Below are 24,571 nucleotides of genomic sequence, written 5' to 3'. Positions count from 1 at the left end.
GAGAGAGAATCTTAAGCAGGCTCCACGCCCTGTGCAGACCTCATGCAGGGTTCTATCTCATAGTAGTGAGATCATGACCTGAGCCGAAATCAAGTCATGACCTGATCTGAAATCAAGAGTCTGATGCTTAACCGAGTGGGCCACCCAAGTCCCCAGCTGATTTTGTTTTGATACTATAAACCAAAGGATTCCATGGAGTCTGGCTTACTCACTGAAGCCACTCATGTTCCATAGGTGAAGAGAGAGTCTTATAGACATCTTCAAGTTCATTGTGGTTTTAGTATTTTTCCACATGCTTTGGATTTTCTCCAGGGCTAAAAATGTGATGCCTTTCTGAGGAATTACAAGTCTTTATTTCAAAGCCAAATAGTTTGGTGTATTATTGTATTGTTGTATTAATGTTGAGTATACAAAGGACATTAGTGAGCCCCATCACAATCAACTCCCTCTGGGTATGTTCAGCCTGTATGTGAAAGAAACCAACAGAGGCAGAAGGAGAGATAATTCAAAGGCTGTGGCGGTGAAATGGCTTCTGAGGCTGTGTGGGGTCTGAACTTAGAGGGTTTTGAGACCTCACGTAGACAGCTACTTGACTTAAGTCACCTGCCATTTTCCTGTAGGAAGACAGAACCTGTAAGATCTTTGGATTCTTTTAAAAAAGCTTGTCTGATTAAAACTGAGATGATATCACCAGCATGGAATGGTTTAAAATTATCTTGCTTTCCCTCAGATATGTTCAGACAGTTTTAGGTAGTGGTATCAAAATTATGTTAATTTGGTAAGTTGGGTTATTACCTTTGGTGAATCAAGAATGAACAGAATCCTATTCAAAGACTCATACATGATTCTAGTCTGCAGCTTCCCAGTGGGTGTGCTGTCAATATGTTATATGTTCCAGGGGCCGGAGGTTTGTGAGAAAAAAAGGATCTTTGAAGTTGGATAGATTTTATTTCCAGTTCTCAGATTCATTCTGTACTTATTTATAGTTAAATTCTGGTCATATTAATCTCTCTGAATCCTAGGTTTCTTTTCTGTGGAATGAAGTCTAAAAGCGGCCCCATTTTTGTGTGAGGAGTTGAGGGGAGGATGTAGGGCACCTGCAAAGAAATGCATTGTGTGGTTATTGTGATGTTGTGATGTTGAATTGTTCTAGCAAGGATTCTCCTTTCCTTTTCTTGTTTTTTGTTTGCTTGTTTGTTTTGGTTTTTGTTTTTTTGGTATGTGTGGGTGTTTTCCCTCCTCTTATTGTTGGTGTGTGGTAGAGCTTTGCCTCAGTCTTCAGTGACTCTTGAAACTGATCCTCAGGGGCGCCTGGGTGGCTCAGTTGGTTAAGCATCCAACTTCGGCTCAGGTCATGATCTCATGGTTCATGGGTTCGGGCCCCACGTCGGGCTCTGTGCTGACAGCTCAAGGCCTGGAGCCTTTTTTGAATTCTGTGTCTCCCTCTCTCTCTGCCCCTCCCCTGCTCACACTCTGTCTCCCTCTCAAAAATAAATAAAGATTAAAAAAGTTAAAAAAAAAAGAACTTTTATTTATTTATTTTTTATTTTTTTAATTTTTTTTAATGTTTATTTATTTTTGAGAGAGAGAGAGAGAGAGAGAGAGACAGACAGACAGACAGAGCATGATCATGGGAGGGGCAGAGAGAAGAAGACACAGAATCCGAAGCAGGCTCCTGGCTCTGAGCTGTTAGCACAGAGCCTGATGTGGGGCTTGAACTCACGAACTGTGAGATCATGACCTGAGCCCAAGTCAGAGGCTTAACCGACTGAGCTAACCAGGTACCCCAAAGAAGAGAAAGTTCTACACAGAGTGGGGCGCCTGGGTGGCTCAGTCGGTAAAGTGTCCAACTTCGGCTCAGGTCATGATCTCGTGCTTCATGAGTTTGGGCCCTGCGTTGGGCTTTGTGCTGACAGCTCAGAGCCTGGAGCCTGCTTTGGATTCTGTGTCTCCCTCTCTCTCTGCCCCTCCCCCACGTGCATGAGCATTCTCTCTCTCTCTAAAAAATAAATAAACATTAAAAAAATTTAAAAAAATGATCCTCAAATTTACAAAAGTATGTATTTATCAACCAACACAGTGTAACTTAATAATAGCTAGTGGTGAATGTGTGCTTGTGTTCTGACAGTGGATATACCTTATCTCTTTATTTGTCGTAACACATCTAGGAGGATAGGCAAGGGCACTGTACTAATTTCCTATTGCTGCTGTGACAAATTACTAGAAACTCGTGGCTTAAAACATCACAAATTGACCAACTCACAGTTCTGTAGGGTAGAAGTCTGACATGGATCTCACTGGGCTAAAATCAAGGTGTGAGCAGAGCTCTGATCCTTTCCAGAGGTCCTAGGAGAGAATCCATTTTTTTGCTTTCCAGAGGCTTCTTTCTTACATTCCTTAGCTTATGGCTTCCTTTTTTCATTAAAAAAAAAAAAATTTTTTTTAACGTTTATTTATTTTTGAGACCGAGAGAGACAGAGCATGAATGGGGGAGGGTCAGAGAGAGGGAGACACAGAATCTGAAACAGGCTGCAGGCCCTCGACGCGAGGGCTCGAACTCACGGACCGCGAGATCATGACCTGAGCCGAAGTTGGCCGCTTAACCGACTGAGCCACCCAGGCGCCCCCCTTTCTTCATTTTAAAAGCCAGCAATGTAGCGTCTAACCATTGTCACATCTCTCTCTGACCACAGTTGGGAAAGTTTTTCTACTTTACTAGATTTGTGTGATTACCCCCTTCTCAGGATAATCCAGGATAATCTCTCCAGTTTAAGGTCCTTCATCTGAATCATATTTTATTCTCTTTATTTACTTTGAGAGAATGAGAGAGCAATTGACAGAGGGGCAGAGAGAGAGAGAGGGAGAGAGAGAAAATCCCAGGCAGGCTTCGTGTTGTTAGCATGGACCGGATGTGGTCTCAATCCAGGAGAACATGACCTGAGCTGAAATCAAGACTTGAATGCTTAACCGACAGAGCCACCCAGGTGCCCCTGAATCATATTTTAAAGTCCCTTTTGCCATGGAAGGTTAACATCCACTGGTTCTTGAGTTTGGGGCATGGGCAACAAGGGGCATTATTCTGTCTACCACAACCACCATTCTCTTTTTCAATATGAGGACCATAAGGCTTAGAGATAGTTGAGGCCAGTGGATTTACCAACACCCACCGACAAAGTAAGATCAGAGCTAGTTTGGAATGGAAGTCTCTTTGATTCTGAATCCTGTGCTCTTAGCCTCTTTGTTACATGCAGTTCTGGGCTCTCAGCACATGATTGTACCTTAACATTAAAGGGGGCTTATAAGTGTTTGCCTGTGCAGTTTTAAAAACAGTTTGGAGGATTCTAATGTTTCTGAGTTAAAATGATTTGTCCTGAGGTAGGTGAGGAATGTATGGCCAAGTTTGGAGTTTATTTGTCTGTGGGTTTATCCTGAAGTGTGGGTGTTACCCTAAATTCAGCATGTCTGTTTTTATGGAGACTTGACTGATGAATGGATCAGAAGAAAGATTAAGCCATAACTATTGAAAGTAAAAATGAACTTTCAAAACTGATTTACTTCATGGACAGCAGCAAAGATTCCATCTGTTAAAATATGGGTATGAGTCATGTTTCACAAATTTAAAAGCAGACATTTCCTTAATTTTTTGAAGGGCATGATAGAGATTTTTAATATGTGATGTTTTGTGAAGGTCTCGTTTTCTTTTGCTCTGCTACTATATGCATTCTTGCAGAGTAGATTTTCTAAAATTATATACCCTTCCCAATTTAACACAAAATTACTTCATATCCGCACCTGGCACTTAAATTTTGGTTTAAAAGAAAGCTGTGGAAATTGTATGTTATTGGCATATTGCAAATCACCAACTGTGATTCTGCCACTGAAATTCAAACAGCATTTGTTCGTGACACAGTCCAGATTTCATAATACTTGTGTTTTCTAAAAATGCGGGAGATAATTATTGAAACTAATATACATGTATAAGTTCTTCCATGTGTGGCATTTAAAGACTCGTTCTTTGTAATTTGCAATCTCCATTTTCAGTTTGCAGAAAGGACTTGATTCTTCAGAGAACACACCATTGTAAAAAGTTAATAACAAAACTTGAATTTCATTTGCTTCCAATTAAACACCAAATGTCAGAGTTTAATATCTTCAAAATGCATATTAAGCCACACACCTTGTGAGAAGTCTTATGATATTAAAATCAAGGATGAAAATTCAGAATCTCAGTGAAGAGCTTAAAATGGATATCATTAGTTTATCAGGGTTACTGAGGTACCTTGACTTTTAGCTTTATTTTGCAAGTTCAAAATTATAAATTGGTTGTTACTGGATGGATGAGCATTCTAGTGCAGGGTTATCAAATTATGGCCTGTGGGCCAAATTTGGTCCACCACCTGCTTTGTAAACAAAGTTTTATTTTAACCTATTTTATTTAAACCATGCTCATTTATTTATGTATTGCCAGTGGCTGTTTTTATGCTACAAAGGCAAAGTAGAATAGTTGTGAGGGAGGCTGCATGGATTGCACAGCTCCAAAAATACTTACTATCTAGATCTTTCAATAGTTTACTGACCCCTGATCTAGTAGAATGTGTGTGTTACTAATCCTGGGAGATTCTTGCCAGTCAGTGTCAGATAAATAGGCTGATTTTGTTTCTGTATATGGAAACTTCAGTGTATACATACAAACACCTTTCCATTTTTTTAACTGCTAAGGATTTCTTTTCCCATTTATATTGCTTATTGTAAGGTTGAGTGGTCCAACTATTTGTCCTACTTTAATTTCTTCTTACCACTTAACCTCCCTCCACGTTGTTTAATCAGCTAATTATATATGATGCCACAGCAGGGTTCTGAGCTTCATGTTTGTTTACATGTCTCTGTGACCTTAGGTTTTCTTTTTTTGTCTTATCAATTAATTGATGGTATATAAATGTTCATGGAAATAGCATTTGCTCAAAATGACAATAGTCTCTCAGAAATAAAGATTGGAATGATTAAGTATTTACCATGGTCTGTAAATTCCTCTTACTTTCCTTTAACTGATAGGACTATTCACATTGGAAAAGCTTGAATTGGAGGTAGAAGGAGTGGGGATTTTGGGGGTCAGTCATGGTTCCACTTTCCTTGGAAGCCAAGGTTAGTTTGCAAGCATAGAATTGCAGTGTGAATGACCAACAAGGTACGACTGGTCTTTAGATCTTCATTACTCTGAGATTTTCAAGGACTGCCACTGTTTCGTGATAAAAAGAAATAGATTGAATTTTAATTTTCATGGTACTTTGTAATGCTGTATTATGATATTGTAGTTTTGAAATAATTTTATATTTGAGAAAAATTGCAAAAATAGTATAGACTGTTTCCACATACCCTTCATTCGCCTCTAATGTAATAGTGGACATAACTGTAGGACAATTACCAAAGGTAGGAAACTAGTAACATTGAGTCAATACTGTCTGTAGCCCTCATCTGAATTTTGTCTTTTTTTTTTTTTATAAATGTATGATTTATAAATGTATGATTTTATAAATGTATGATATATAAATGTATGATTTATACATGTATGACTTTTTTTTTTTAATGTTTTTTTATTTTTGAGAGAGAGAGAGAGCACAAACAGGGGAGGGGCAGAGAGAGAGGGGGAGGGGGACAGAAGATCCAAAGCAGACTCCATGCTGACAGCAGCAAGCCCATTGAGGGGCTCAAACTCACAAACCTTGAGATCATGACCTGAGCTGAAGTAGGACACTCAACCGACTGAGCCATCCATGCACCTCTTGTCTCTTTTCTACTAATGTCCTTTTTGTAGCCCAGGATCCAGACAAGGACCGCACACTGCTCTGTCTCTTCCAACTTCCACAATTTCATAAGCTTTTCGTTGACTTTCATGACTTTAATATTTTTAAAGAGTTATTTTATACAAGGCCCCTTGAGTTGGATATATCTGATGTTTTCTGATGATTAGATCAAAGATACACATTTTCAGCAGGAATCACACAGAAGTAATTTTATATCCTTCTCTGCATTTTATCAGAGGGTGATATGACTTATTACTGGTGATGTTAACCTTGGTAAAGTGGTTTCTGCAAGTTTCTCCCCTGCAAAGATACTATTTTTCTCTTTTTAATTAAAAAGTATTTTGTGGGGAGATACTTTGAGATCTGCAAATATCCTGTTTCTCATCATATTCTCACCCAGTAGTTTTAGCTTCCATTGGTGATCTCGCCTGCAACAACTATTGCTGCGGAGATTGCTTGGTGATTTCTTCTATTTCCATCATTTCTTCTATAACTATTAATTGCAATGCTATGGTGTGGAAGAGCTATTTTCCACCATTAATGATTTCTTCAAAGATTTACTTATATCATCATGGATTCACACATATTTAGTTTATTTTGGAGCTAAAATCTAACTGTATTATTATTTACTTGTTTACAGGTTGTCTCAGCTTTGGCCATTGGGACTTCTTTCTGGTTGGCACCTGATTTTTTTTTTTTAAACTATGTTTTTTTATTTCTTAGAGTCAGAGAGACAGAGTGTGAGTAGGGGAGGGGCAGAGAGAGCGGGGGACACAGAAACCTAAGCAGGTTCCAGGCTCTGAGCTGTCAGCACAGAGCCCGACGTGGGGCTCGAACTCATGAACTCTGAGATCACGACTTGAGCCGAAGTTGAACACTCAATCTACTGAGCCACCCAGACACCATCCCTTTCTTTTTTTACGTTTATTTATTTGTTTTGAGAGAGAGAGTGTCAACGAGGGAGGGGCAGAGAGAGAGGGAGAGAGAAAGAGAATCCCAGGCAGGCTTCATGCTGTCAGCACAGAGGCCAGTGCGGGTCTCAAATGCACAGAATCATGAGATTTAGACCTGAGCCAAAACCAAGAGTCAGACGTTTAACCGACTGAGCCACCCAGACGTCCCACACCTGATTCCCTTTGATGTGCCTCCTTCACTTTTGAGTACTGCTTTACTTTTTAGCATTGCCAAGGTGTTCCAGGCCCATCTATCATTTTCTCTGCCCCAACCCTGGAATCAGCTATTTTTCTAGGGAGCCCTTGTTCATTTATTGGAAAATGGTATCAGAGGCCAAGATTCAGGCACTTGTGTTCCTTCACACGGTGTGATCGCTTCTAGGACCTCTCAGTGGGCAGGGCTAAGAACCACACATGCATTAACATTCATCCATCCCTATCTTGTCAGTCTACCTGCCCGCTTACAAAACCACATATTTATATTGATGCCTGTAATTTCAATCTAACATCACAGAATTTATTTCCTTATTTGTAATTTCTGTTTCTGACAGTGAGAATTTTGACTTTCATTAGTCAAAATATTTTTCTTTCTTATTCATTACTTGTGTGTGTGTGTCTGTCTAATAGTGTGAGAATTTTTTTTTTTCAACGTTTATTTATTTTGGGGACAGAGAGAGACAGAGCATGAACGGGGGAGGGGCAGAGAGAGAGGGAGACACAGAATCGGAAGCAGGCTCCAGACTCTGAGCCATCAGCCCAGAGCCCGACGCGGGGCTCGAACTCACGGACCGCGAGATTGTGACCTGGCCGAAGTCGGACGCTTAACCGACTGCGCCACCCAGGCGCCCCAATAGTGTGAGAATTTGTAAGCCATGCACTTGTGAGAAACAAATTTATGTGAAAGTTGTTTTTTTCTCTAACCTTAGATTAAGCAGTGAAAATAGTTTTCTAAAATTACTTAATTCTTTTTTCTCCTACCTCCTTCATTGTTCCTATTTTCTTTCTTTCAACCCTGTTCTTAGTAACTTCTGGGCGATAACTGTCTTTTATCCTTCCTATATTTCTTATGCAGACATGGGCAGACACATGTATAATTTTTAATACTCTTTCCTACTGAGTGAAAGGTACCTTCTACCTTTTGCTGTATGTACAGTACTATATATCATACATATGCATTACATATAAAAATCCATTTTCTTTTCCTCTTAGTATATCATTTACAAAAAGATTTAAATCGACCCTATTTCCTTTAGCATTCTGTGATATAAAACCATTTTATTATTTTTCATCCTTAGAGTTTTGGATTTGAAATGCACAACTGAGAAATAAAAAAGTAAACCATCAAAACTCAGGGAAAGACTGTTTCTTTGAAGTTTGGCTTCCTAAGACACAACATTTCTTGGTGCTTAGATAGCAGTATTTCTCTCTATCGATTTATGTCCGATGTGGTATAAGTTTTTGGTAGCAATTATAAATGCCTTTGTTTATAAATGCAAATTTACCTTCCATTTCTAGCTGGTGGCAGTGTTTGATGAGCAAGATCCACATCATGGAGGTGATGGCACCAGTGCCAGCTCCACGGGCACCCAGAGTCCAGAGGTATTTGGCAGTGAGCTGGGCACCAGCAGTGTCTCCGCCTTTCAGCCTTACCAAGCGACAAGCGAGATTGAAGTGACACCTTCAGTCCTTCGTGCAAGTAAGTGAAGGCTCTTTCTTCTCTGCATGTTTCATCGTAATTTGCAGGGATGCCAACTCTTGTTATCCAGCCATGCTCCTGTAAATGGAGTTCGTTATCTGTTGATTAAGTTTAGGACCTGGGCAAATGTCTTTTGCTGGAGAGGTAGTCAAGATTCTTCACACATTAATATATTAGGCTTATGTTACTTTAGACTGGTAGACTTTTAATCGCTTGCTCAAGGTAAGTAAGGATAACTGTAAAGTTATATTACCTGAATTTTTCTTTCCGTGTATTTCTTCTGAATGTTAGATCAAATAGGAAATAGTCAAAGGCCTCACAGTGAATCAGAGCATAGCATCTCTGATTGATAATCAACTTGGATACAGCCATTACTTGAACTCTATCTAAAGAGCAGGTGATGAAGTGACCGCAGGGATAGAGTTATCTTCAGAGATTTGGAAGAGTGGCTGTTAGAATACATTCCGCAGGAAGGAAAATACAGGGCTTCTTGAGTTTATATTAGGAATCTGGGGTCATAGAGTGCTCAAGTTCTAGAATATTTGCCTGAATAATTCTGTCTGCCATTCCTACAGATTTACTCAGAAAAGTGGAGAACTTTTGCTAAAAATAAATTCAGTGTTTGTAATTATCTAATCTTATAATTGAGCAGTTGTTAAGAAGGTCCATTTCAATAAATTTATAAGTTAAAAATTGTTATCTTTTAGTCACATTTATGTAGAAACATTGCAGTTTTTCAAGTGCTGTGTGATTCTGCCAATAGTCTTTAGTACATCTTCGTGTATAATAGGTAATAATATATAATATTATATTATATATTTTATATATAATTATATATTATATATAATTATGTAATTATATATAATATTATATTATATATATAATTTATATTATATATTAATATATAATATATTATATGTAATTATATATAATTATAATTATATATATTATATTATAATATCTTTATAATAATACACAGAATCCTAAATAGAATATAGTTAGATAGTATTTAGAATATATGGTTTATTCTTATAAAATTTAGGTTTGTATGCATGTATAAACATATTTTTAAACTAATTTTGTGGAAGTAACATTTGATTACTACATGAATATGCTATTTTAAAAACCTTGTTGGATTTACTTCAGGCAACATTCCTCAAAATGTGAGGTATGTGCCATGCATGGCATGGTATGCAAGGAAATATGTAAGTGGTACACTAGTTACTTTTTCTGTTGTATAGCAGCTCATTAAGTCCGTGTTTTTAGTGATTGCTTGGAATAAACTCACTTATTATATTTTTTAATGTTTATTTATTTATTTAGAGAGAGAGAGACTGCGAGTGAGGGAGGGAGGGGCAGAGAGAGAATCCCAAGCAGGCTCCACGCTGTCAGTGCAGAGCCCTACATGGGCCTCGATCTCACGAACCATGAGATCATGACCTGAGCAGAAATCAACAGTCAGACACTTAACCGATTGAGCCACCCAGGTGCCCCTAAATCCATTTATAAAAAGTAGATTGCCCAAATGTGATTTAAAGTAAATTTTAAGGCTGTCAGTGCTGAGCCTGCTTGGGATTCTGTCTCCCTCTCTCTTTGCTCCTCCCTTGCTCATGCACGCACACACTGTCTCTCTCTCAAAATAAGTAAACTTTAAAGTAAATTTTTAATTAAATAATACTATAGGTATTCAGGTGCCTGATATTTGGAAAATAGTGTCTTTATGTGAATAATTGTACCCTAATATACATAATTAAATATAGAGCTTTTTCTTATGTTGTTGTTGTAGTTTTTTATTCATGTGTTTTATAAAGCCGGATATGCCTTTAATGTAGCTGCTCCTTAAAAAAGTGTTGGAGGAAAGGTAAATGCTGTCTTTATGTTAAGAAGAATTTGAATGGCATACTTTCCATCAAGTTTTGTCTTTTGACTGTTCTTCGCTCAGCAACATTTCTTAACCACCACCACCCACATTTGGCTGGTCCTGTTGTGTTAAAATTTAAATGCTGTTTTCAACACAAAATCTCTCTTTTACCTTGTCTTTATTGAGAAAAGGAACTTTTATTTGAACCATTTGAAATGTCTTATAGCCATCAGTGGGAGAATATGTAAATATTACTTTTCAGTTCTGAATTTTATATGCTAAGTTTATTTAGATTTTATTGTTTGGGCAGCCCCTGGGCAAGTGTTTGGTAAGCATCTACTAAACACAAGGTTTAGTGACTATGTAAAAGTTACCCATTATATACGAATCCCCTGTCTATTAAGATGATTGGTCATACTGTATTAATACCACTCACTCAAACATAGTACAAGAGTTGGACTATGATGGGCCAGGCATTGTGATAGGTGATGAGTCCAGAGTTGAGTTAATAAGGCCTCATCCTTGTCAACAAGGAATTTATGTTTAGTGGTCTTCCTGATTTCCAAATATGGAAATAAAGAATCTAATGATATATAGAAATTTGTGGAATTTGGGAATAATCAAATCTAATTAAGTGCATGGTTAATATAAGGTTTCAGATAAATAAACTCCTAATACTTAAACTTAGAGAAAGAAAGTGATAACTCTATATGTTTTCCAAGTTTTGCTATGAATGAATTCATTCCTCTACTTCTTTGCATGAAGAATTGATGTATACAATTTTTTTTTTCTGAGTAAAACAGGGAACATTAAGTTTGCGAATTAAGATAAAGCTTAGGTGGATTTAATACACAGAATTCTCATATTCAGGTCTTTTTATGCTTTTTTATAAGTTGACACTAGTTTGTCCTTGTAATACATATAAAGCAAGAACCTTGAGTTAGTTAAATTAGTGGTTCTCAGGTATGAGTGATATTTTCCCACAAGGGATAATTGAAAATATATGGAGATATTTTTGGTTGTCACAACTGGTAAAGATGGGGTATACTATGAGCATCTGATTAAGGCCAAGGATGTTGCCAAACATCCTACAAGGCATAGGACAGTTCCTCACATCAACTATCCTGCCCAAAATGTCAATAGTGCTGAGGTAGAGAAACCCTGAATTAATGAATCATCGTCTTTATGGTCAAAATAGCAGTTATCTAAGAGAAATTAAAACTAACACTTGATAAAAATTTTCTTGAGCCTAGTATATTGAACAGTGTTCTGAATAATACCCTTAAACTGAAGGACAAAAAGTGATGACTAGCTAATAATGATATTCCTCATAGAAGGTAATCAATAGAGGGAATTATGGGCAGTATTACACAAACAGTGCAAATATAAATATTAACACTAAAATAAGTTTTTTTAATTCCAAAAAATGTGCTTTAAAAAATGAAAAAGTAAATAAAATAGACCACATAGTGAAAGACCATATAAAAATCTTCTTAGGTTGAAGAAATAAAGTAATAAAAGGATAACCATAAAGAATAGGCACCTGCAGGGAATGGAGAGAATAAGATGAACGAAATGGAATAGAAGCAAGGCTGACTTAAAACCTCTTGTTTTGTATAGTTTGCATTCAAAGCATGTTATATTTTATGTAGTTAATAATCAAATTTTAATACTATTAATAATTTAATAGTAATTCTTAAAAATCATTTGACATAAGTAAACATAAATTATATGTCCAGTTGGTTGCTCAGTCATCCAAGAGTAACTATTTCAGGTAACTATAAATATTAGTAATTTGTACCACCAAGGGAAGATGGAAAAAAAAACATGAAACAAACGAACCTTGCAACAGTTTGTTGTTGGTAACATTGGTACCATTAGTCTTAGATTGTTGGGTGGATATTATGAGATGGAGGAAATGAAGAATTATAATAATATTCTAATTCTATTTCTTGTGCCATTGAGGATTCAGGATTCAGAGTATAGAGGAAAAGGAATACAGATACAACTTAGAGTAGAATACATAAAAACCCCATGATTCTCAATTTGAATAGGACATATAATGAATCTATGGTATGTTTCATTTCACACACATACAAAAATAAATAAAAATAAAGAAGGAGGAAGGAAGGGAAGATTCTATATGCATTTACTGAATATGTCTAGAATTAATGCCCCAGCCCAATAACTGAACATTCCCTGATATCTAGACTGTACTTTGGGAATTGCATTTTCCATTCAAAAGGACCAGAACTGTCCTTTTGGAAATTCATGGAGAAGTGGCTGAATTCTGGTTCAGGGAAGAAATGTAGGAGATGATTCTGGATCATCCTGCCACATAAGAAAATAACGAAGCTATGAAAGATTACTAGAGTTGTGTCAGCAGGGCCCAGGAGTCATATGGAAGTTCCCACTGGCACAGGAGAGACTATTAGAACATTAATAAGGTTAGTAAATAGCAATGTATTCTTGAATTCATAATGACGATAAGTAAATAAGCTAGGATGGGGTGCCTGGGTGGCTCAGTCAGTTAAGTATGTGACTTCGGTTCAGGTCATGATCTTGCAGTCCATGGGTTTCAGCCCCACATCAGGCTCTGTGCTGTCAGCACAGAGCCTGGAGTTGCTTGGGATTCTGTGTCTCCCTCCCTCTCTGCCCCTCCCCTGCTTGTGCTCTGTCTCTCTCTCTCTTTCAAAAATAAATAAACATTAAAAGATTAAAAAAATAAGTAAACAAGCAAGGTGAAGGATACTAATGGATCAACTTATTATTTGGGAAACTGATAAAAGAATTAAAGAATTAGGTATCTCTCCTCTCTTTCCTGTATGAATAGTATTATTGGGTAACTAAGTAGTAGATGAAAGGGAAGTTTCTTTGTATAGAAGTATCATAGCCAATAAGTGACAAAGTAATAATAGAATTAGAATATTACTAATTTGCCATTCCTGATGAAATAATGAATCTATGTACTTATCATCAATTACTTGCTAATATAAAAAAGATAATAAATTAAGGAGAGTGGACTAAGTATCATGTGCCTCCTGATGGAAGAATATAATACTATGAAGTGGTCTTGACAAAAGAAATTAAATTTCAATCCGATCAAACATCTAGATCCAACTGCCAATTTTCTAGAAAATACCAGACACCTGGAAGCATGGCAACACCATAGGGATGCAATCAGTCAAGTCAAGACTGTGGGAAATTATAGAAGTCCAGTGACCCAGGTTCTTCCATAGGTCAAGTGCAAGGTAGGAGAAAGAGATGGAGAAAGGAACACAGATTAATAGACACCTAAGAGACACAACATCCAGTCATAATGTATGAATCGTGTTTAATGCCTGATTTAAATGAAACAGTACAACAAACGAATACCAGTCGTAGGCTAATTGGTGAGTTGAGCACTGATTGAGCATTTGATATTAAGAAAGTATTTATTTCCTTTTACGTGTGCTATGTTATTGAAATTATTTTCCAAAAAGTCTTTATCTTTTTGTAATACATACTGAGTTAGGTTGTTGGAAATGATATATCTGGAATTTGCTTCAAAATAAACAGGCTGGGTAAGTGAGGAATGGGTAGCTGAGTGGCTATATGGGGATTCAGTATACTGTTCTGTTTTCATATGTGTTTATAATTATTCTTAATAAACGTGTGTGTACTTTTTTCAAGGAAACACATGCATAGTGCTCTTATTTAACAGTTTCACAGTTTACTTAATTTCAGTTTTTCTTCAGCTTTGTTTCATTTAATGTAACTCTGAATTTTAACCCAATATATTTTTAGGCTTGAATATCTTTGGTTAGTCATCTTTTCAAATTTCTCTGAAACTAAGAAAATATATCCAAATTTTAACTCTTAAATTTTTCATAAAATGCAGATATACTGATTGTTATTGCTACATAGTGATGAACATAGCATAAATATGCAATGTATAAAATATTTTGGTTATTAATGTGGAAATAAATGAGAACATCGAAATAAGAACAAACTATTTAGAGCCTGCTGTGGCAAGAGACTCCCCCACCATCACTTGCGTCTGGGGCTCCAAGACAGGCAGGGAAGTGAGGAAGCTTTATAGTAAAACAAAGGGGAGGGTCTAGATGTGCCCTGACTGGAAGCTGTTGGCACAGAGAATCTGTAAGGCAGCTACCCAGAAGCAGAGTACCCTATGTGATTGATTAAGAGGACATATTTGGCTTCCTCTGTTGGTTCTTAAGTTGAAAGCAGAGTTAAGAATTAGGGAAGCTGTCAGTTATTAATGAAGTCCTGGTTATTTTGGGCTGTTACATGGATTATTGCTCAGCTTCCTGAACTGGTTGCTGCAGATCGTAGTCTAATTTCCTGGACTCGTTACTCTAGATAGTAGAATGGCTTGTAAGGCTGGTTTCTGCAGACTGTAGGGTAGATTTTCATTGTTTTTAACTTTATTTATTTTTGAGGGAGGGAGGGAGAGAGAGCAAGAGAAAGAGAGGGACAGAGAGAGGGAGAGAGTGCGTGCACTCAAGGGCAGGGGAGGGGCAGAGAGAATCCCAAGCAGATTCCTCACTGCTGGCACAGAGCCCAATGTGGGGCTTGAACCCATGAACTATGAGATCATGACTTGAACCTAAATCAAGAGTCAGATGCTCAACTGACTGAGCCACCCAGGCACCCGTAGATTTTCAGTTTTACGTATAGTCTGGCCAAATGGGTATTTGTCATCTCATAGATTATAGAAGTTATTTTTATTATAAATGCATAGTATACCCAATTAGTACACTTGTTGAAAAATATTAAATTTTTCTAGAATAGGAAATTGTTATCTGAGAAGTCTTGTTCACAGAAGTGAGTGGAAGGGCATAGATAGAGTTTGCTAAGGCACTGTTACCCGTTCTTCTACTTCTCCCAGATTAAGCACCCAACATCAATTAGTAATTATTCATCAAAACTTATTTTTTTGATGTATCAGTGGAAAGACAACTGGCTCATTTCTTCCTTTCATTTTTTTGGAAAGGAATGAACTAGAAATTAGTTGAGTGGCAGAAGGATTTGTTACCCTGAGTCACTTACTTTCTCAACATCAAGGCCACTGTATCAGAACGTACCTTTGTTTAGCATCCTGGAAGTTTCTGTGTGCAGTGGTATATATATCTCGTCAATTGTAAGATTCAGGATAAGTGACACACATTTTTTTATTTTGTTATTTTTTAAATGTGTGTGCATGTGTGCATGTTTTTTAATCCTGTGAAGTAGAAGAGCTGTTCAGAGAATCATTATGACTTTCCTAGACTTGCTGCTTTGCTTTCGTGGACACTTCTCACCGTGATAATATCAATAATAAACTTTATATTTCATATAACTTTAAATATTTCAGTATTTTATTTTTTCTGTCATGTAAAATTTAATAATTTTCATGATCTCCAAGTATTTTCATATGATGTGAGAAAAACTTAAGACATTTTCTTTAATTCTAAAAGTTCATTTGGTTTTCCTTCTGACTTTAGAAGAAATTAAAACATTTGGGCCTCTAAAAGTCCTGTGAGTCCTGGGCCTCAGGCATCCTGGATATATCAGCTCTTAGGGCTGTTGACAAGGGAGAATGGGTAGGAAGAGCCAGCATTTCACCTTGAACCTTTGTTTTAAGGACAATAAGCCATTTTAGGGAAAGATGCAAATGGAATTTGAAGATCTTGACATCAAGTCCCTGGAGCTTTTGGTGTACTTGTACTTCTGGGATGATGTTTGCATCCTCTCAGGCAAAAGTACATACTTCGATTTAGAGATAACCAAATACCAGACCCTGTGTAAGTGGTCTTTTTTTTTCCCCCAACCAGACTTTTGGTAAGTTTGAGGGGGAGGGAGTCTGTTTTACTTTATCCTTTTAACATGAACTTCCTATGCAAAAACTCCTTTCTAAGCAGTAGTACAGAGTAGTAGATTCATGGTTTAGAAAGACTACAGGCAATGTCCCAGCAGTTTGAACATTTGGGCAAGATTAGTAATCTCTCAGTCTCAATTCCTTAATCTGCGAGTACTGGCCTCAGGATTGATGTGAGTAGTAAATCAGGTCTTTAAAGTCCTAATACAGTGCAGGGCACATGATAAGCACTAGATAACAGAAGAGTGTATGGTAGTGATGATGATAATGTTGTCTCTTGAGTGCAGACTTTATGGATGTTTAAAAGGGTTGAGAAGTTATAGACCCTAAGTGTGTGTGTGTGTGTAAAGATTTTTAAGTAATCTCTAATCTCTATTATCCAATGTTGGGCTTGAAATCAGAACCCTGAGATCAAAAGTCACATGCTCCGCCAACTGAGCCATCCAGGAACCTCTATAGGACATATATTCTTTACTAGGTCACAATGCCTCTATTCAGTACACAGTCAGATTGGGACTGTTTTCTGTTAACCTCACAATTCCGTGATACATGTTTAACTGTATCTATTGTCAGTGTTACAAATCCAGGCTTAGAGAGACCTAATGTGTTTAGGGGCACACATTTCCTGTGCAAATAGATAATTGAGTTCAAGTCTAGTAATTTCTTTTCCCCTCTCCCCTCGCCTCCCCTCCCCTCTCATTCTTGAAGACTTTTTGTGGAGGTCAGATGTTCCAGGGAAGTCCGATCTTAGAATCATGCCAGGTTCCTTTTCACCCCAGAATGCTAAATTTTTTGTATTAACTCTGGAAAATTCAGACTGAAGATTCAAGGTTCCTTTGGAACTGGCCCATGCCCTAATAATTGTAAAATTTCTGGAAATGGTATTGCTATAGAAATGTTGTGAAAGTGCCCTAAGCTGTGTCAATTTTACAGTTAGTTTTTATCCATTACTGGCAAAATTTTATTTAAATAGTGCTGTTTGATTAATTACTAAGATTTTACTAGTTTCCTAACTTTTAGAACTTAAAGAAATGTTGATAATTATTACAGAAGGATTGTATCCTAAAATTAGCACCTCTTTCCTTTTCTTTCTTGATCTCACTTTTTTTCTTGCCCAAGCATATGCACATTGATTTTGCCTTGCCAAGAGAGCCAAGATCTTTGCTTTAGAAATCTATTCTCTTAACATGAACTGGTATTAGAATACTATTTTCCGGATTTGATTTAAATATATATTGAAAAATAGAAATAATATTCCTATTGTATTTCCTTTTAACTTGTGAAGTGGAGCATGGCATACAAATGGTATTCTCGGTATTTCAAATAATTAACTTCTTACTGTGCAAGTTCTATTCAGCATATAAAACTCATCCAGTTTTGTTGTAGATGCAATCTGATTATTACATGTTGACAAGGTCATATATCTATTAATTGGATTGGAGATGGGATACAAAATTGCTGTAATTATTGTAATTTTCTAGCTAATTGCAGGGTTGGTGGTGAATATTTTACTTCTGCAAAATGAAAAACAGTATTCCATCAGAAGTTGTTTTATGGGGTTTCAGACATTTTGTTTGATATCTTTGTTGCTTTTTGCCCACAAAGTATCTCTTTTGTATTTTTTGTGTATTGATCTGCCTCTGAATGTCAGAGTGCTCATTGGAAGGGATCAGTGGAAGCAGGCACAGACAGAGAGCTGGGTAGTACTCTCAGCTCCCTCTTTGTTCTGGTTGCCACGTTACCTCTATTGTTTATTTATAAATTGGAGTATTCTCCTTTCAGATCTATAATAAAGGTTGGATGGGTCAGGACCAACTGGAAGAAGAATCTACTTCACTGCTCTCTTGTCACCTGTGCCACACTCAGAAGCAGTCCCTGAAATGAGCATTTTTGAAATTAAATTCAGATTGTTTATGTGTTCTTTTTTTATTTTAAAAAAGGAAGTGAATTATTAGCCCACTTTGTATTGTAATGTGGGGCTTATTTTACATATTCTCTCTCCTATTTTTGCCTTATTTAAGGTAAGCTAGCTTCCAGAGCTGGAAGCCAAATTGACATTTTGAAAATAATGGTGTGTACACAAGGTGGGTGTTTGGAGGACTGCAGCTGGGCGGGGACTGTGCTACTGAGGGGTGTTGGAAGCTCACTGCAGAAGATGGTAGAAGCAGGCTGATGTTTATTCCCTGCTGAAATATAAACTGGAGGCGCAGGTGAAAATTGCCAAACCTAATGAGCAATTTGGCAGATAAGATGGGCTGTCAGGCGACAGCAGTTCAGCAGCAGGCACACTGTCTGCGAACCTGCTTGTTTGTTCCAGAGGACCACATTTAAATACCATAAATAAAATCTTTTTTTTTTTTTCATTGATATTTGGTATCACAAAGGTGCCTATTTTTATCCGTCAATTTTCCAATTAAATAACCAGCAATCAACATATGGTGATTTTGGTTGTGAAATTATTTTCAAACTTGTGAAATGCGTCACTCATAAAAAAGGAACAAAATACATTTTCCACACATCAGAACACAAGTAATAGTAGGTTTTAAAATACACTAATAAAAGATAAGTGATCACTTGCTTCATTGGACTGAAACATTTCATCTGTGGTCTTTATGTTGCAACACTCCAAAGTAACTTTGTAGTCTTTTCAATGTACTGTGTTATTTATTATCTGCTTACTTTACAAAAGAATCCTTACCTTCCATTGAGCATATGAACATTTAGACATGTGCATGGCTTCTCCTCCATTGAGACTGCCAGTATATTACTGTATATTGTGTAAGGGACATTTGAAAAAGATTTTCATATCTTTATAGAATTGTAGCAGTCCCCTAGAGAACATCCAGGCCCACCTCCCCTATTTTTTACCATTGGGAACCTTAGTCTATGTAAACTAACATCGTCTGTGCTTATGGCATAGCCATTGCTGGAGCTTCATGTTCAAGACAAGCTGAGTTACTGCCAAAAATGTATGAACCCTTACTGTTCCCTCAAGATCCCTTTGTTGGTTTCTTTGTGGCATCTCCAACACCTCACTTAGAGTCAAAGCATCTTTGTGCTTCCTATCAGGCAACAGTATTTCTGAGTTATCTTTAAGCAGAGTAAACATTTGCTCCTTACATTATTTAACCACATCTGTGTGGTTAATTTTTGGCAAATCTCAACACATATGGAATATAATATTTTACACTTAATGACTGTTAGTCCATTAGGCAGAGGAGTATTATTTTTTAGAAATTCTCTGCCCCATGTCATCAGTAGGACTTTTAGCCTACAGTTAGCAGGTGATCCTTGGACAGTGTTTTCATCTGAAAAGCTTTGCCTGTGGGGGGCCCACAGTTCTGCCTAGGCAGGACCTCCACACCTTTCTGTGTGGCACTTTAGGAGGGGGTGAGTTATAGGCTCCACCAGAAATTGCCTTTGAAATTAGACCCAAACTCTGTGGAACTGGACCCCTTGTGCATGAAACTCTCTGTATCTGTCAAAAACCTGCTGAAATCTGAGAGAAGAACACTTCTTACTGACTTGCGCCCCCCCCCCCCCCCACTTCTTCCCCACTGCCTGAATACTTCTTCCCTTCTCCCTTCTTTTTGTCTTTGGCTAGTATCTTGTACTTGACCCTGAGGTCTTGTACCATTGCTTTTGTATTGGAATATACCTTACCTACCCAATTATATGGTCTGTTTATAAGCTGCAGAAATAGTTACTGACACTGGAAAACTTGTAAAGGTAATGTAGCTATGGATATATTAAGAAGGTACATTTTAAGTCAAAGCAAGGAAGCCCATTTCCAAAGGGCAATTAGAGGTAGTAATGCACAGAGAAAATAATTTTATGAACATATTATATTACAAGATTAGGTTGTAAGCAAGGTTTCTTTTTCATTTTCCCATTCTAACCAGGTATGTACGTTCTTTTTTCTATTAGCGCATGCCACAGAGAGACCCATATTGTGGGTGATTTTTGTCACCATGAAAGCCTGGCAGATAAAATCCTTCTCTTCTTGCTGCACTTGATATAGATCTCTTATTTGCTTCTTCAGACTGTGTTTGCTTATTTATTTTTTCATTGCTTTTAGTGTCAGAAATGGCTTTGCATCCCAGTTGTGTTTGCTTCTGTACCAGCTGGAGATGGGTTCCATATCTCCGAATCATTTTGTCAGTCCCACATAGTGAAGGACTGTAAGGAAGCCACACAAAAGACACAAGGTGCTTGGTATTTTAACCCCTTCTGATTTGTTCTTGGAATGCACAGGCTGTAGTCTCTATGAGGGACCCTTTAAAAAAAAAAAATTATTGTCAAATTGGCTTACATACAACACCCAGTGCTCATCCCAATGAGTGCCCTCCTCAATGTCCATCACCCATTTTTCCCCTCCCCCTCACTCCGTTCACCCTCAGTGTGTTCTCTGTCTTTAAGAGTCTTTGGGGTTTGCCTCCCTCCCTCTCTGTTTGTATCTATCTTTCCCCCTCCTTTCCCCCATGGTCTTCTGTTAAGTTTCTCAAGATCCACATATGAGTGAAAACATATGATATCTGTCTTTCTCTGACTGACTTATTTCACTCAGCATAATACCCTCCAGTTCCACCCACATTGCTGCAGATGGCATGTTTTCATTCTTTCTCATTGCCAAGTGGTATTCCATTGTATATATAAACCACATCTTCTTTATCCATTCGTCAGTCGATGGACATTTTGGATCTCTCCATGATTTGGCCATTGTCGAAAGTGCAGCTTTATAAACATTGGGGTACATGTGGAGGGCCAAGTTTTAAAGAAAAAAAAATTAAGTGTAAATCAGTATATTAATTCTTGATGCTATTTTGCATTTACTATATTCACTTATATTGATTTATAAATTAATAGTATATTAATTTTCATGTATCGGTTCATTCCCTACATTTTAGCAAATAGGTTTTCTCCTTCATAAAGAATCTGGTTGTTACAGTGTGTGCACGTAGTATGACTCATGATGTGTAAGTGCATGTGGGCATATTTGTGCTCGAGGAACACATTTGAGAAAGGACTGATAGTGCCTTCTCTCAAAGAGATCTTTTTTATTCAGCTCTTTCGTGTCTTATGTTTGATGCTTCCTTTAATTATTTCCCTCATATTCGTATTTGATTGCATGTAAACAAATTCAGAATTTTCATAACTCCATAAAGGGGATTATGCTTCCATTCCCTCACCTAGGATTTCTCCTTCTTGTCTCACAAGTCCAAGCTGTTGACCTTGCCTCACCTTAAAGACTGTCCCACTGTGTGTTCCCGGCATGGATCGCCTTTTTATTTATGTCCTTTCCAAAAGTTGTAGAACATTTTCTGTAGCCTACATTTTCTGTCTATCCTGTGTGTAGAGCAACCACTATTTTCAGCTCTTTCTTACAGAGTAAAGGATAAATGGGAAAATTACACCAGCTTGTGGCCTGTGCTGCAGTTGTGTTCCCAACACATTATACAGCAGCATCTTCTGGTTCATAGAATGGTACCCTGGTAATAATTAGAAAAAAATACACATACGTCTGTATGAGTATATGTATATGTATACATAGCTGATAGTTAGTGAACTTATGTATGGAAGGAGTGCAAGAGTAACTTCGCGAAAATAAATCATTTTACAAAGATGATCTCTAGGTTTAAAGATGAAAATTGCCATAGGATCAGTTCTAGGAAGCCTCAGAACAACCATAAGATGGAAAAAGCAGTAACCAAAGGGTATTTCAAAAGAGTACTACTAGGTTTACTCAACCTATCATCAATTTAATTAAAATGTGGTTTGTGCCATGCCTGATCCATTAGTTAATTTGTTATTTAAGCAGCTTGAGAAGTATTTATTTTAAATATAGAACTTGTGTTAATGAGTTGGAAAAGAGTATTCCATTGCTTGGCAGGGATGTTACAGCCCAAAGATTTATGGCTTAGTACAACAAAAACCAGCTGGTGATCAGCTTGCATAAGTAATATGAGTACACACTAAGATTTGATAATACCCATTCTCTTGTAACCAGAATAAGGGGGTTGGGAATAGGATGCATAAACAAAGTCGCTGGTGAATGAAGAATCCTAGGAAAAAACTGCACTGAATTCTGAATACAGGTCTGTGATGTATAGTGAAAGCTGGAGAGATCATGCATCTATTCCAAGGGGGAAAGGGAGAGCCAGGTGGCCAGGGGTATGTATGGGCCTGCTGTCTGTGTCTCTGCTCCAGGCACAAACGTTACCAGTCCACCTTCTTCATTTCTCTTCCTCATCTAACATTTGCCATCTCTGGAATATTGGCTTAAATGGAATTAATACATAATCTGTCTCCCCCATGTTTGAAGAGCAGTGTGTATGTAATTCTGTGTATATGTATGTGACTGTTTATACATATGGATTTGTTTTCTATTCCTGCTACAACAAATTCCCACAAACTTAGTGGTTTAACACAACACAAACTTCATTACAGTACTGAAAGTCAGGGTGCTATGGGGATCTCACTGAATGAAAACCCAGGGGTTGGCGGGCTGTGCTCTCTTCGGAAGGTCTAGGGGAGAATCCATTTTCTTGAATTTTTCCAGCATCTGAAGGCTGCCTGCTTTCCTTGGCTCGTGGCCCCTTATACCATCTTCAGCATCAATAACCTTGTATCTCTTTGACTTCTTCTACAGTCAGATCTTCCTCTCTTTTCTTCTGCCATTCTCTTCCCTTTTTAAGGACTCATGTATTACATTAGGCTCCCTTGGATAATGCATGATAATCTCCTCATGTCAAAGCCTTGACCTTTGTTACACAGACAGAGGCACTTTTGCCATGTAAGTTGATAAGATTAGGATGTGGACATCTTTCGGGGCCATTATTCTGCCTACCACAATATGCATATACTTAAATATTGTAGAGTAGTGTGAAAAAAAATACTACTTCTGTTGGTTTCAGTATGAAAGCATTATCTTTCCTGATCAGGTTATTCTCTGAACAATGAGCATCTGACCTAAAAATATTCATGGGATGGCATTTTGCTTTAAGTACATAGGGAAGGAAAATAATGAACTGTGGGGCAACCACCTCATTAGAAGTATTTTTGAGGCCATTTTTTATTTGGTTGGGCCAAATGGAGCAATATTTATAAAAATAATAACTCTAGCCAATGTTATGTACTTCTGTTTGCTTGATAAAAATAATCTGTAGTAACAAATTTGCTTAATATGTCTTTTGTATAATTAAAATAATTTTTCATAAAATTATTGACATGCTGGAAGTGTGAAATTTCGATTAGAAATGTACAATTTGTGAATACTGGAGACTGTGGGCAATGTCCTTGTCTGACACGTACTCTCCCTTAACCTGCTGAAGCTCTCCCTCTTCCCTTTCTTATGTTTTTTTTTTTTTTAAGTCTCAAAAGTTATGTAGATGTTTATTTTAGTTATGTTCTAGACCTTCCTGAAAGGATCTGAAGAATGACTTTGAGGATTATTACAGACATTGATGGTACTTGTAAATATCAGATGTAATTTTCATTCTTTAACCTCCATATCAGATTCCATTCTTGAGCCATTTTAGAAGTTGCTAATAATTCTGTTGTGAACAGAGGCTTTAAAGTGACTGAAGACTAGTTCTAATGATTGTTCTTAAGCATATTCACCTAAAGGCCCCCCCCCCTTTTTGTATTACTTCACCTTGTTTTCGTATTTTGATCATAAAGAAGTAGATTCTTGGGCATTTACCAATCTTATAAAGAACTAAGTTTTCTTAAACCTACCACCCTGTTCTGTTTTTTGTTTCTTTATATTTTGCTTATTTTGTGGCTACTGTGTACCTCTCTAGCTTGTAAATTGTGATAAGGCAAAGAATCATATCTTTATTTCCATCCCTATGCAGCAACTGGCACCATGTTTTGCATTCAAGAAATATACTCCCATTTCCTTTCAGTCCCATGAGACCGGCAATGGCGTCACGAGGGAGGACATAAATCATGGACTTGGTCACAGATGGTTTGGAGGGGTGGACAGTCTATTCAACACAAGTTCTAAATAATCTAATGTGATGAAAGACTTTTCATATCTTTGAATATAATTTCTACAGATCCAAGTCCAAATGTATCCTTGGTCTTTTAATTTTATTCACAGTGGTGCTAGCATTCCTTTAATAGAAATGAGAAATGTTTTTTTACGCTGAAGAAGTGTTTTATAATATTTTCTATTGAATATACATTCCCCAATATTGTAAATTTATATGGAAACATCACAAATAATCTCCTACATCTATATCCTCAATTGGGTATGCATGATTAGTGGCCAGTGCTCTATTAGAGTAGAAATCGAGATCCTTAATTAGAAGAAATGTCTACTGAAAACACAGCTAAAATGATTGCTCTCTGCTTTGTAGTTACATCATCCATCTTTATTCACTTCCTTTAGTATGA

The 24,571-nt window shown here is 37.2% G+C and overlaps 1 protein-coding gene across 29 annotated transcripts in view; it reads left to right on the top strand.

Moving 5' to 3' along the window:
* The window catches only part of PARD3 (par-3 family cell polarity regulator), a 665,533-nt gene that overhangs the window by 259,086 nt on the left and 381,876 nt on the right, over positions 1-24,571 (top strand). For all 29 annotated transcript variants that reach the window (XM_027073800.2, XM_027073806.2, XM_027073797.2 and 26 more), the window contains one exon: positions 8,270-8,450. In XM_027073800.2, coding sequence (XP_026929601.1) covers positions 8,270-8,450 — 181 coding nt within the window. The remainder of the gene's footprint in view (positions 1-8,269; positions 8,451-24,571) is intronic.

The sequence above is a fragment of the Acinonyx jubatus genome, chromosome B4 (assembly GCF_027475565.1).
Source record: "Acinonyx jubatus isolate Ajub_Pintada_27869175 chromosome B4, VMU_Ajub_asm_v1.0, whole genome shotgun sequence".
Classification (NCBI taxonomy): Eukaryota; Metazoa; Chordata; class Mammalia; order Carnivora; family Felidae; genus Acinonyx; species Acinonyx jubatus.
The sequence above is the reverse complement of the archived record's forward strand: the minus strand, read 5'-3'. Positions and strand labels throughout refer to the sequence as shown.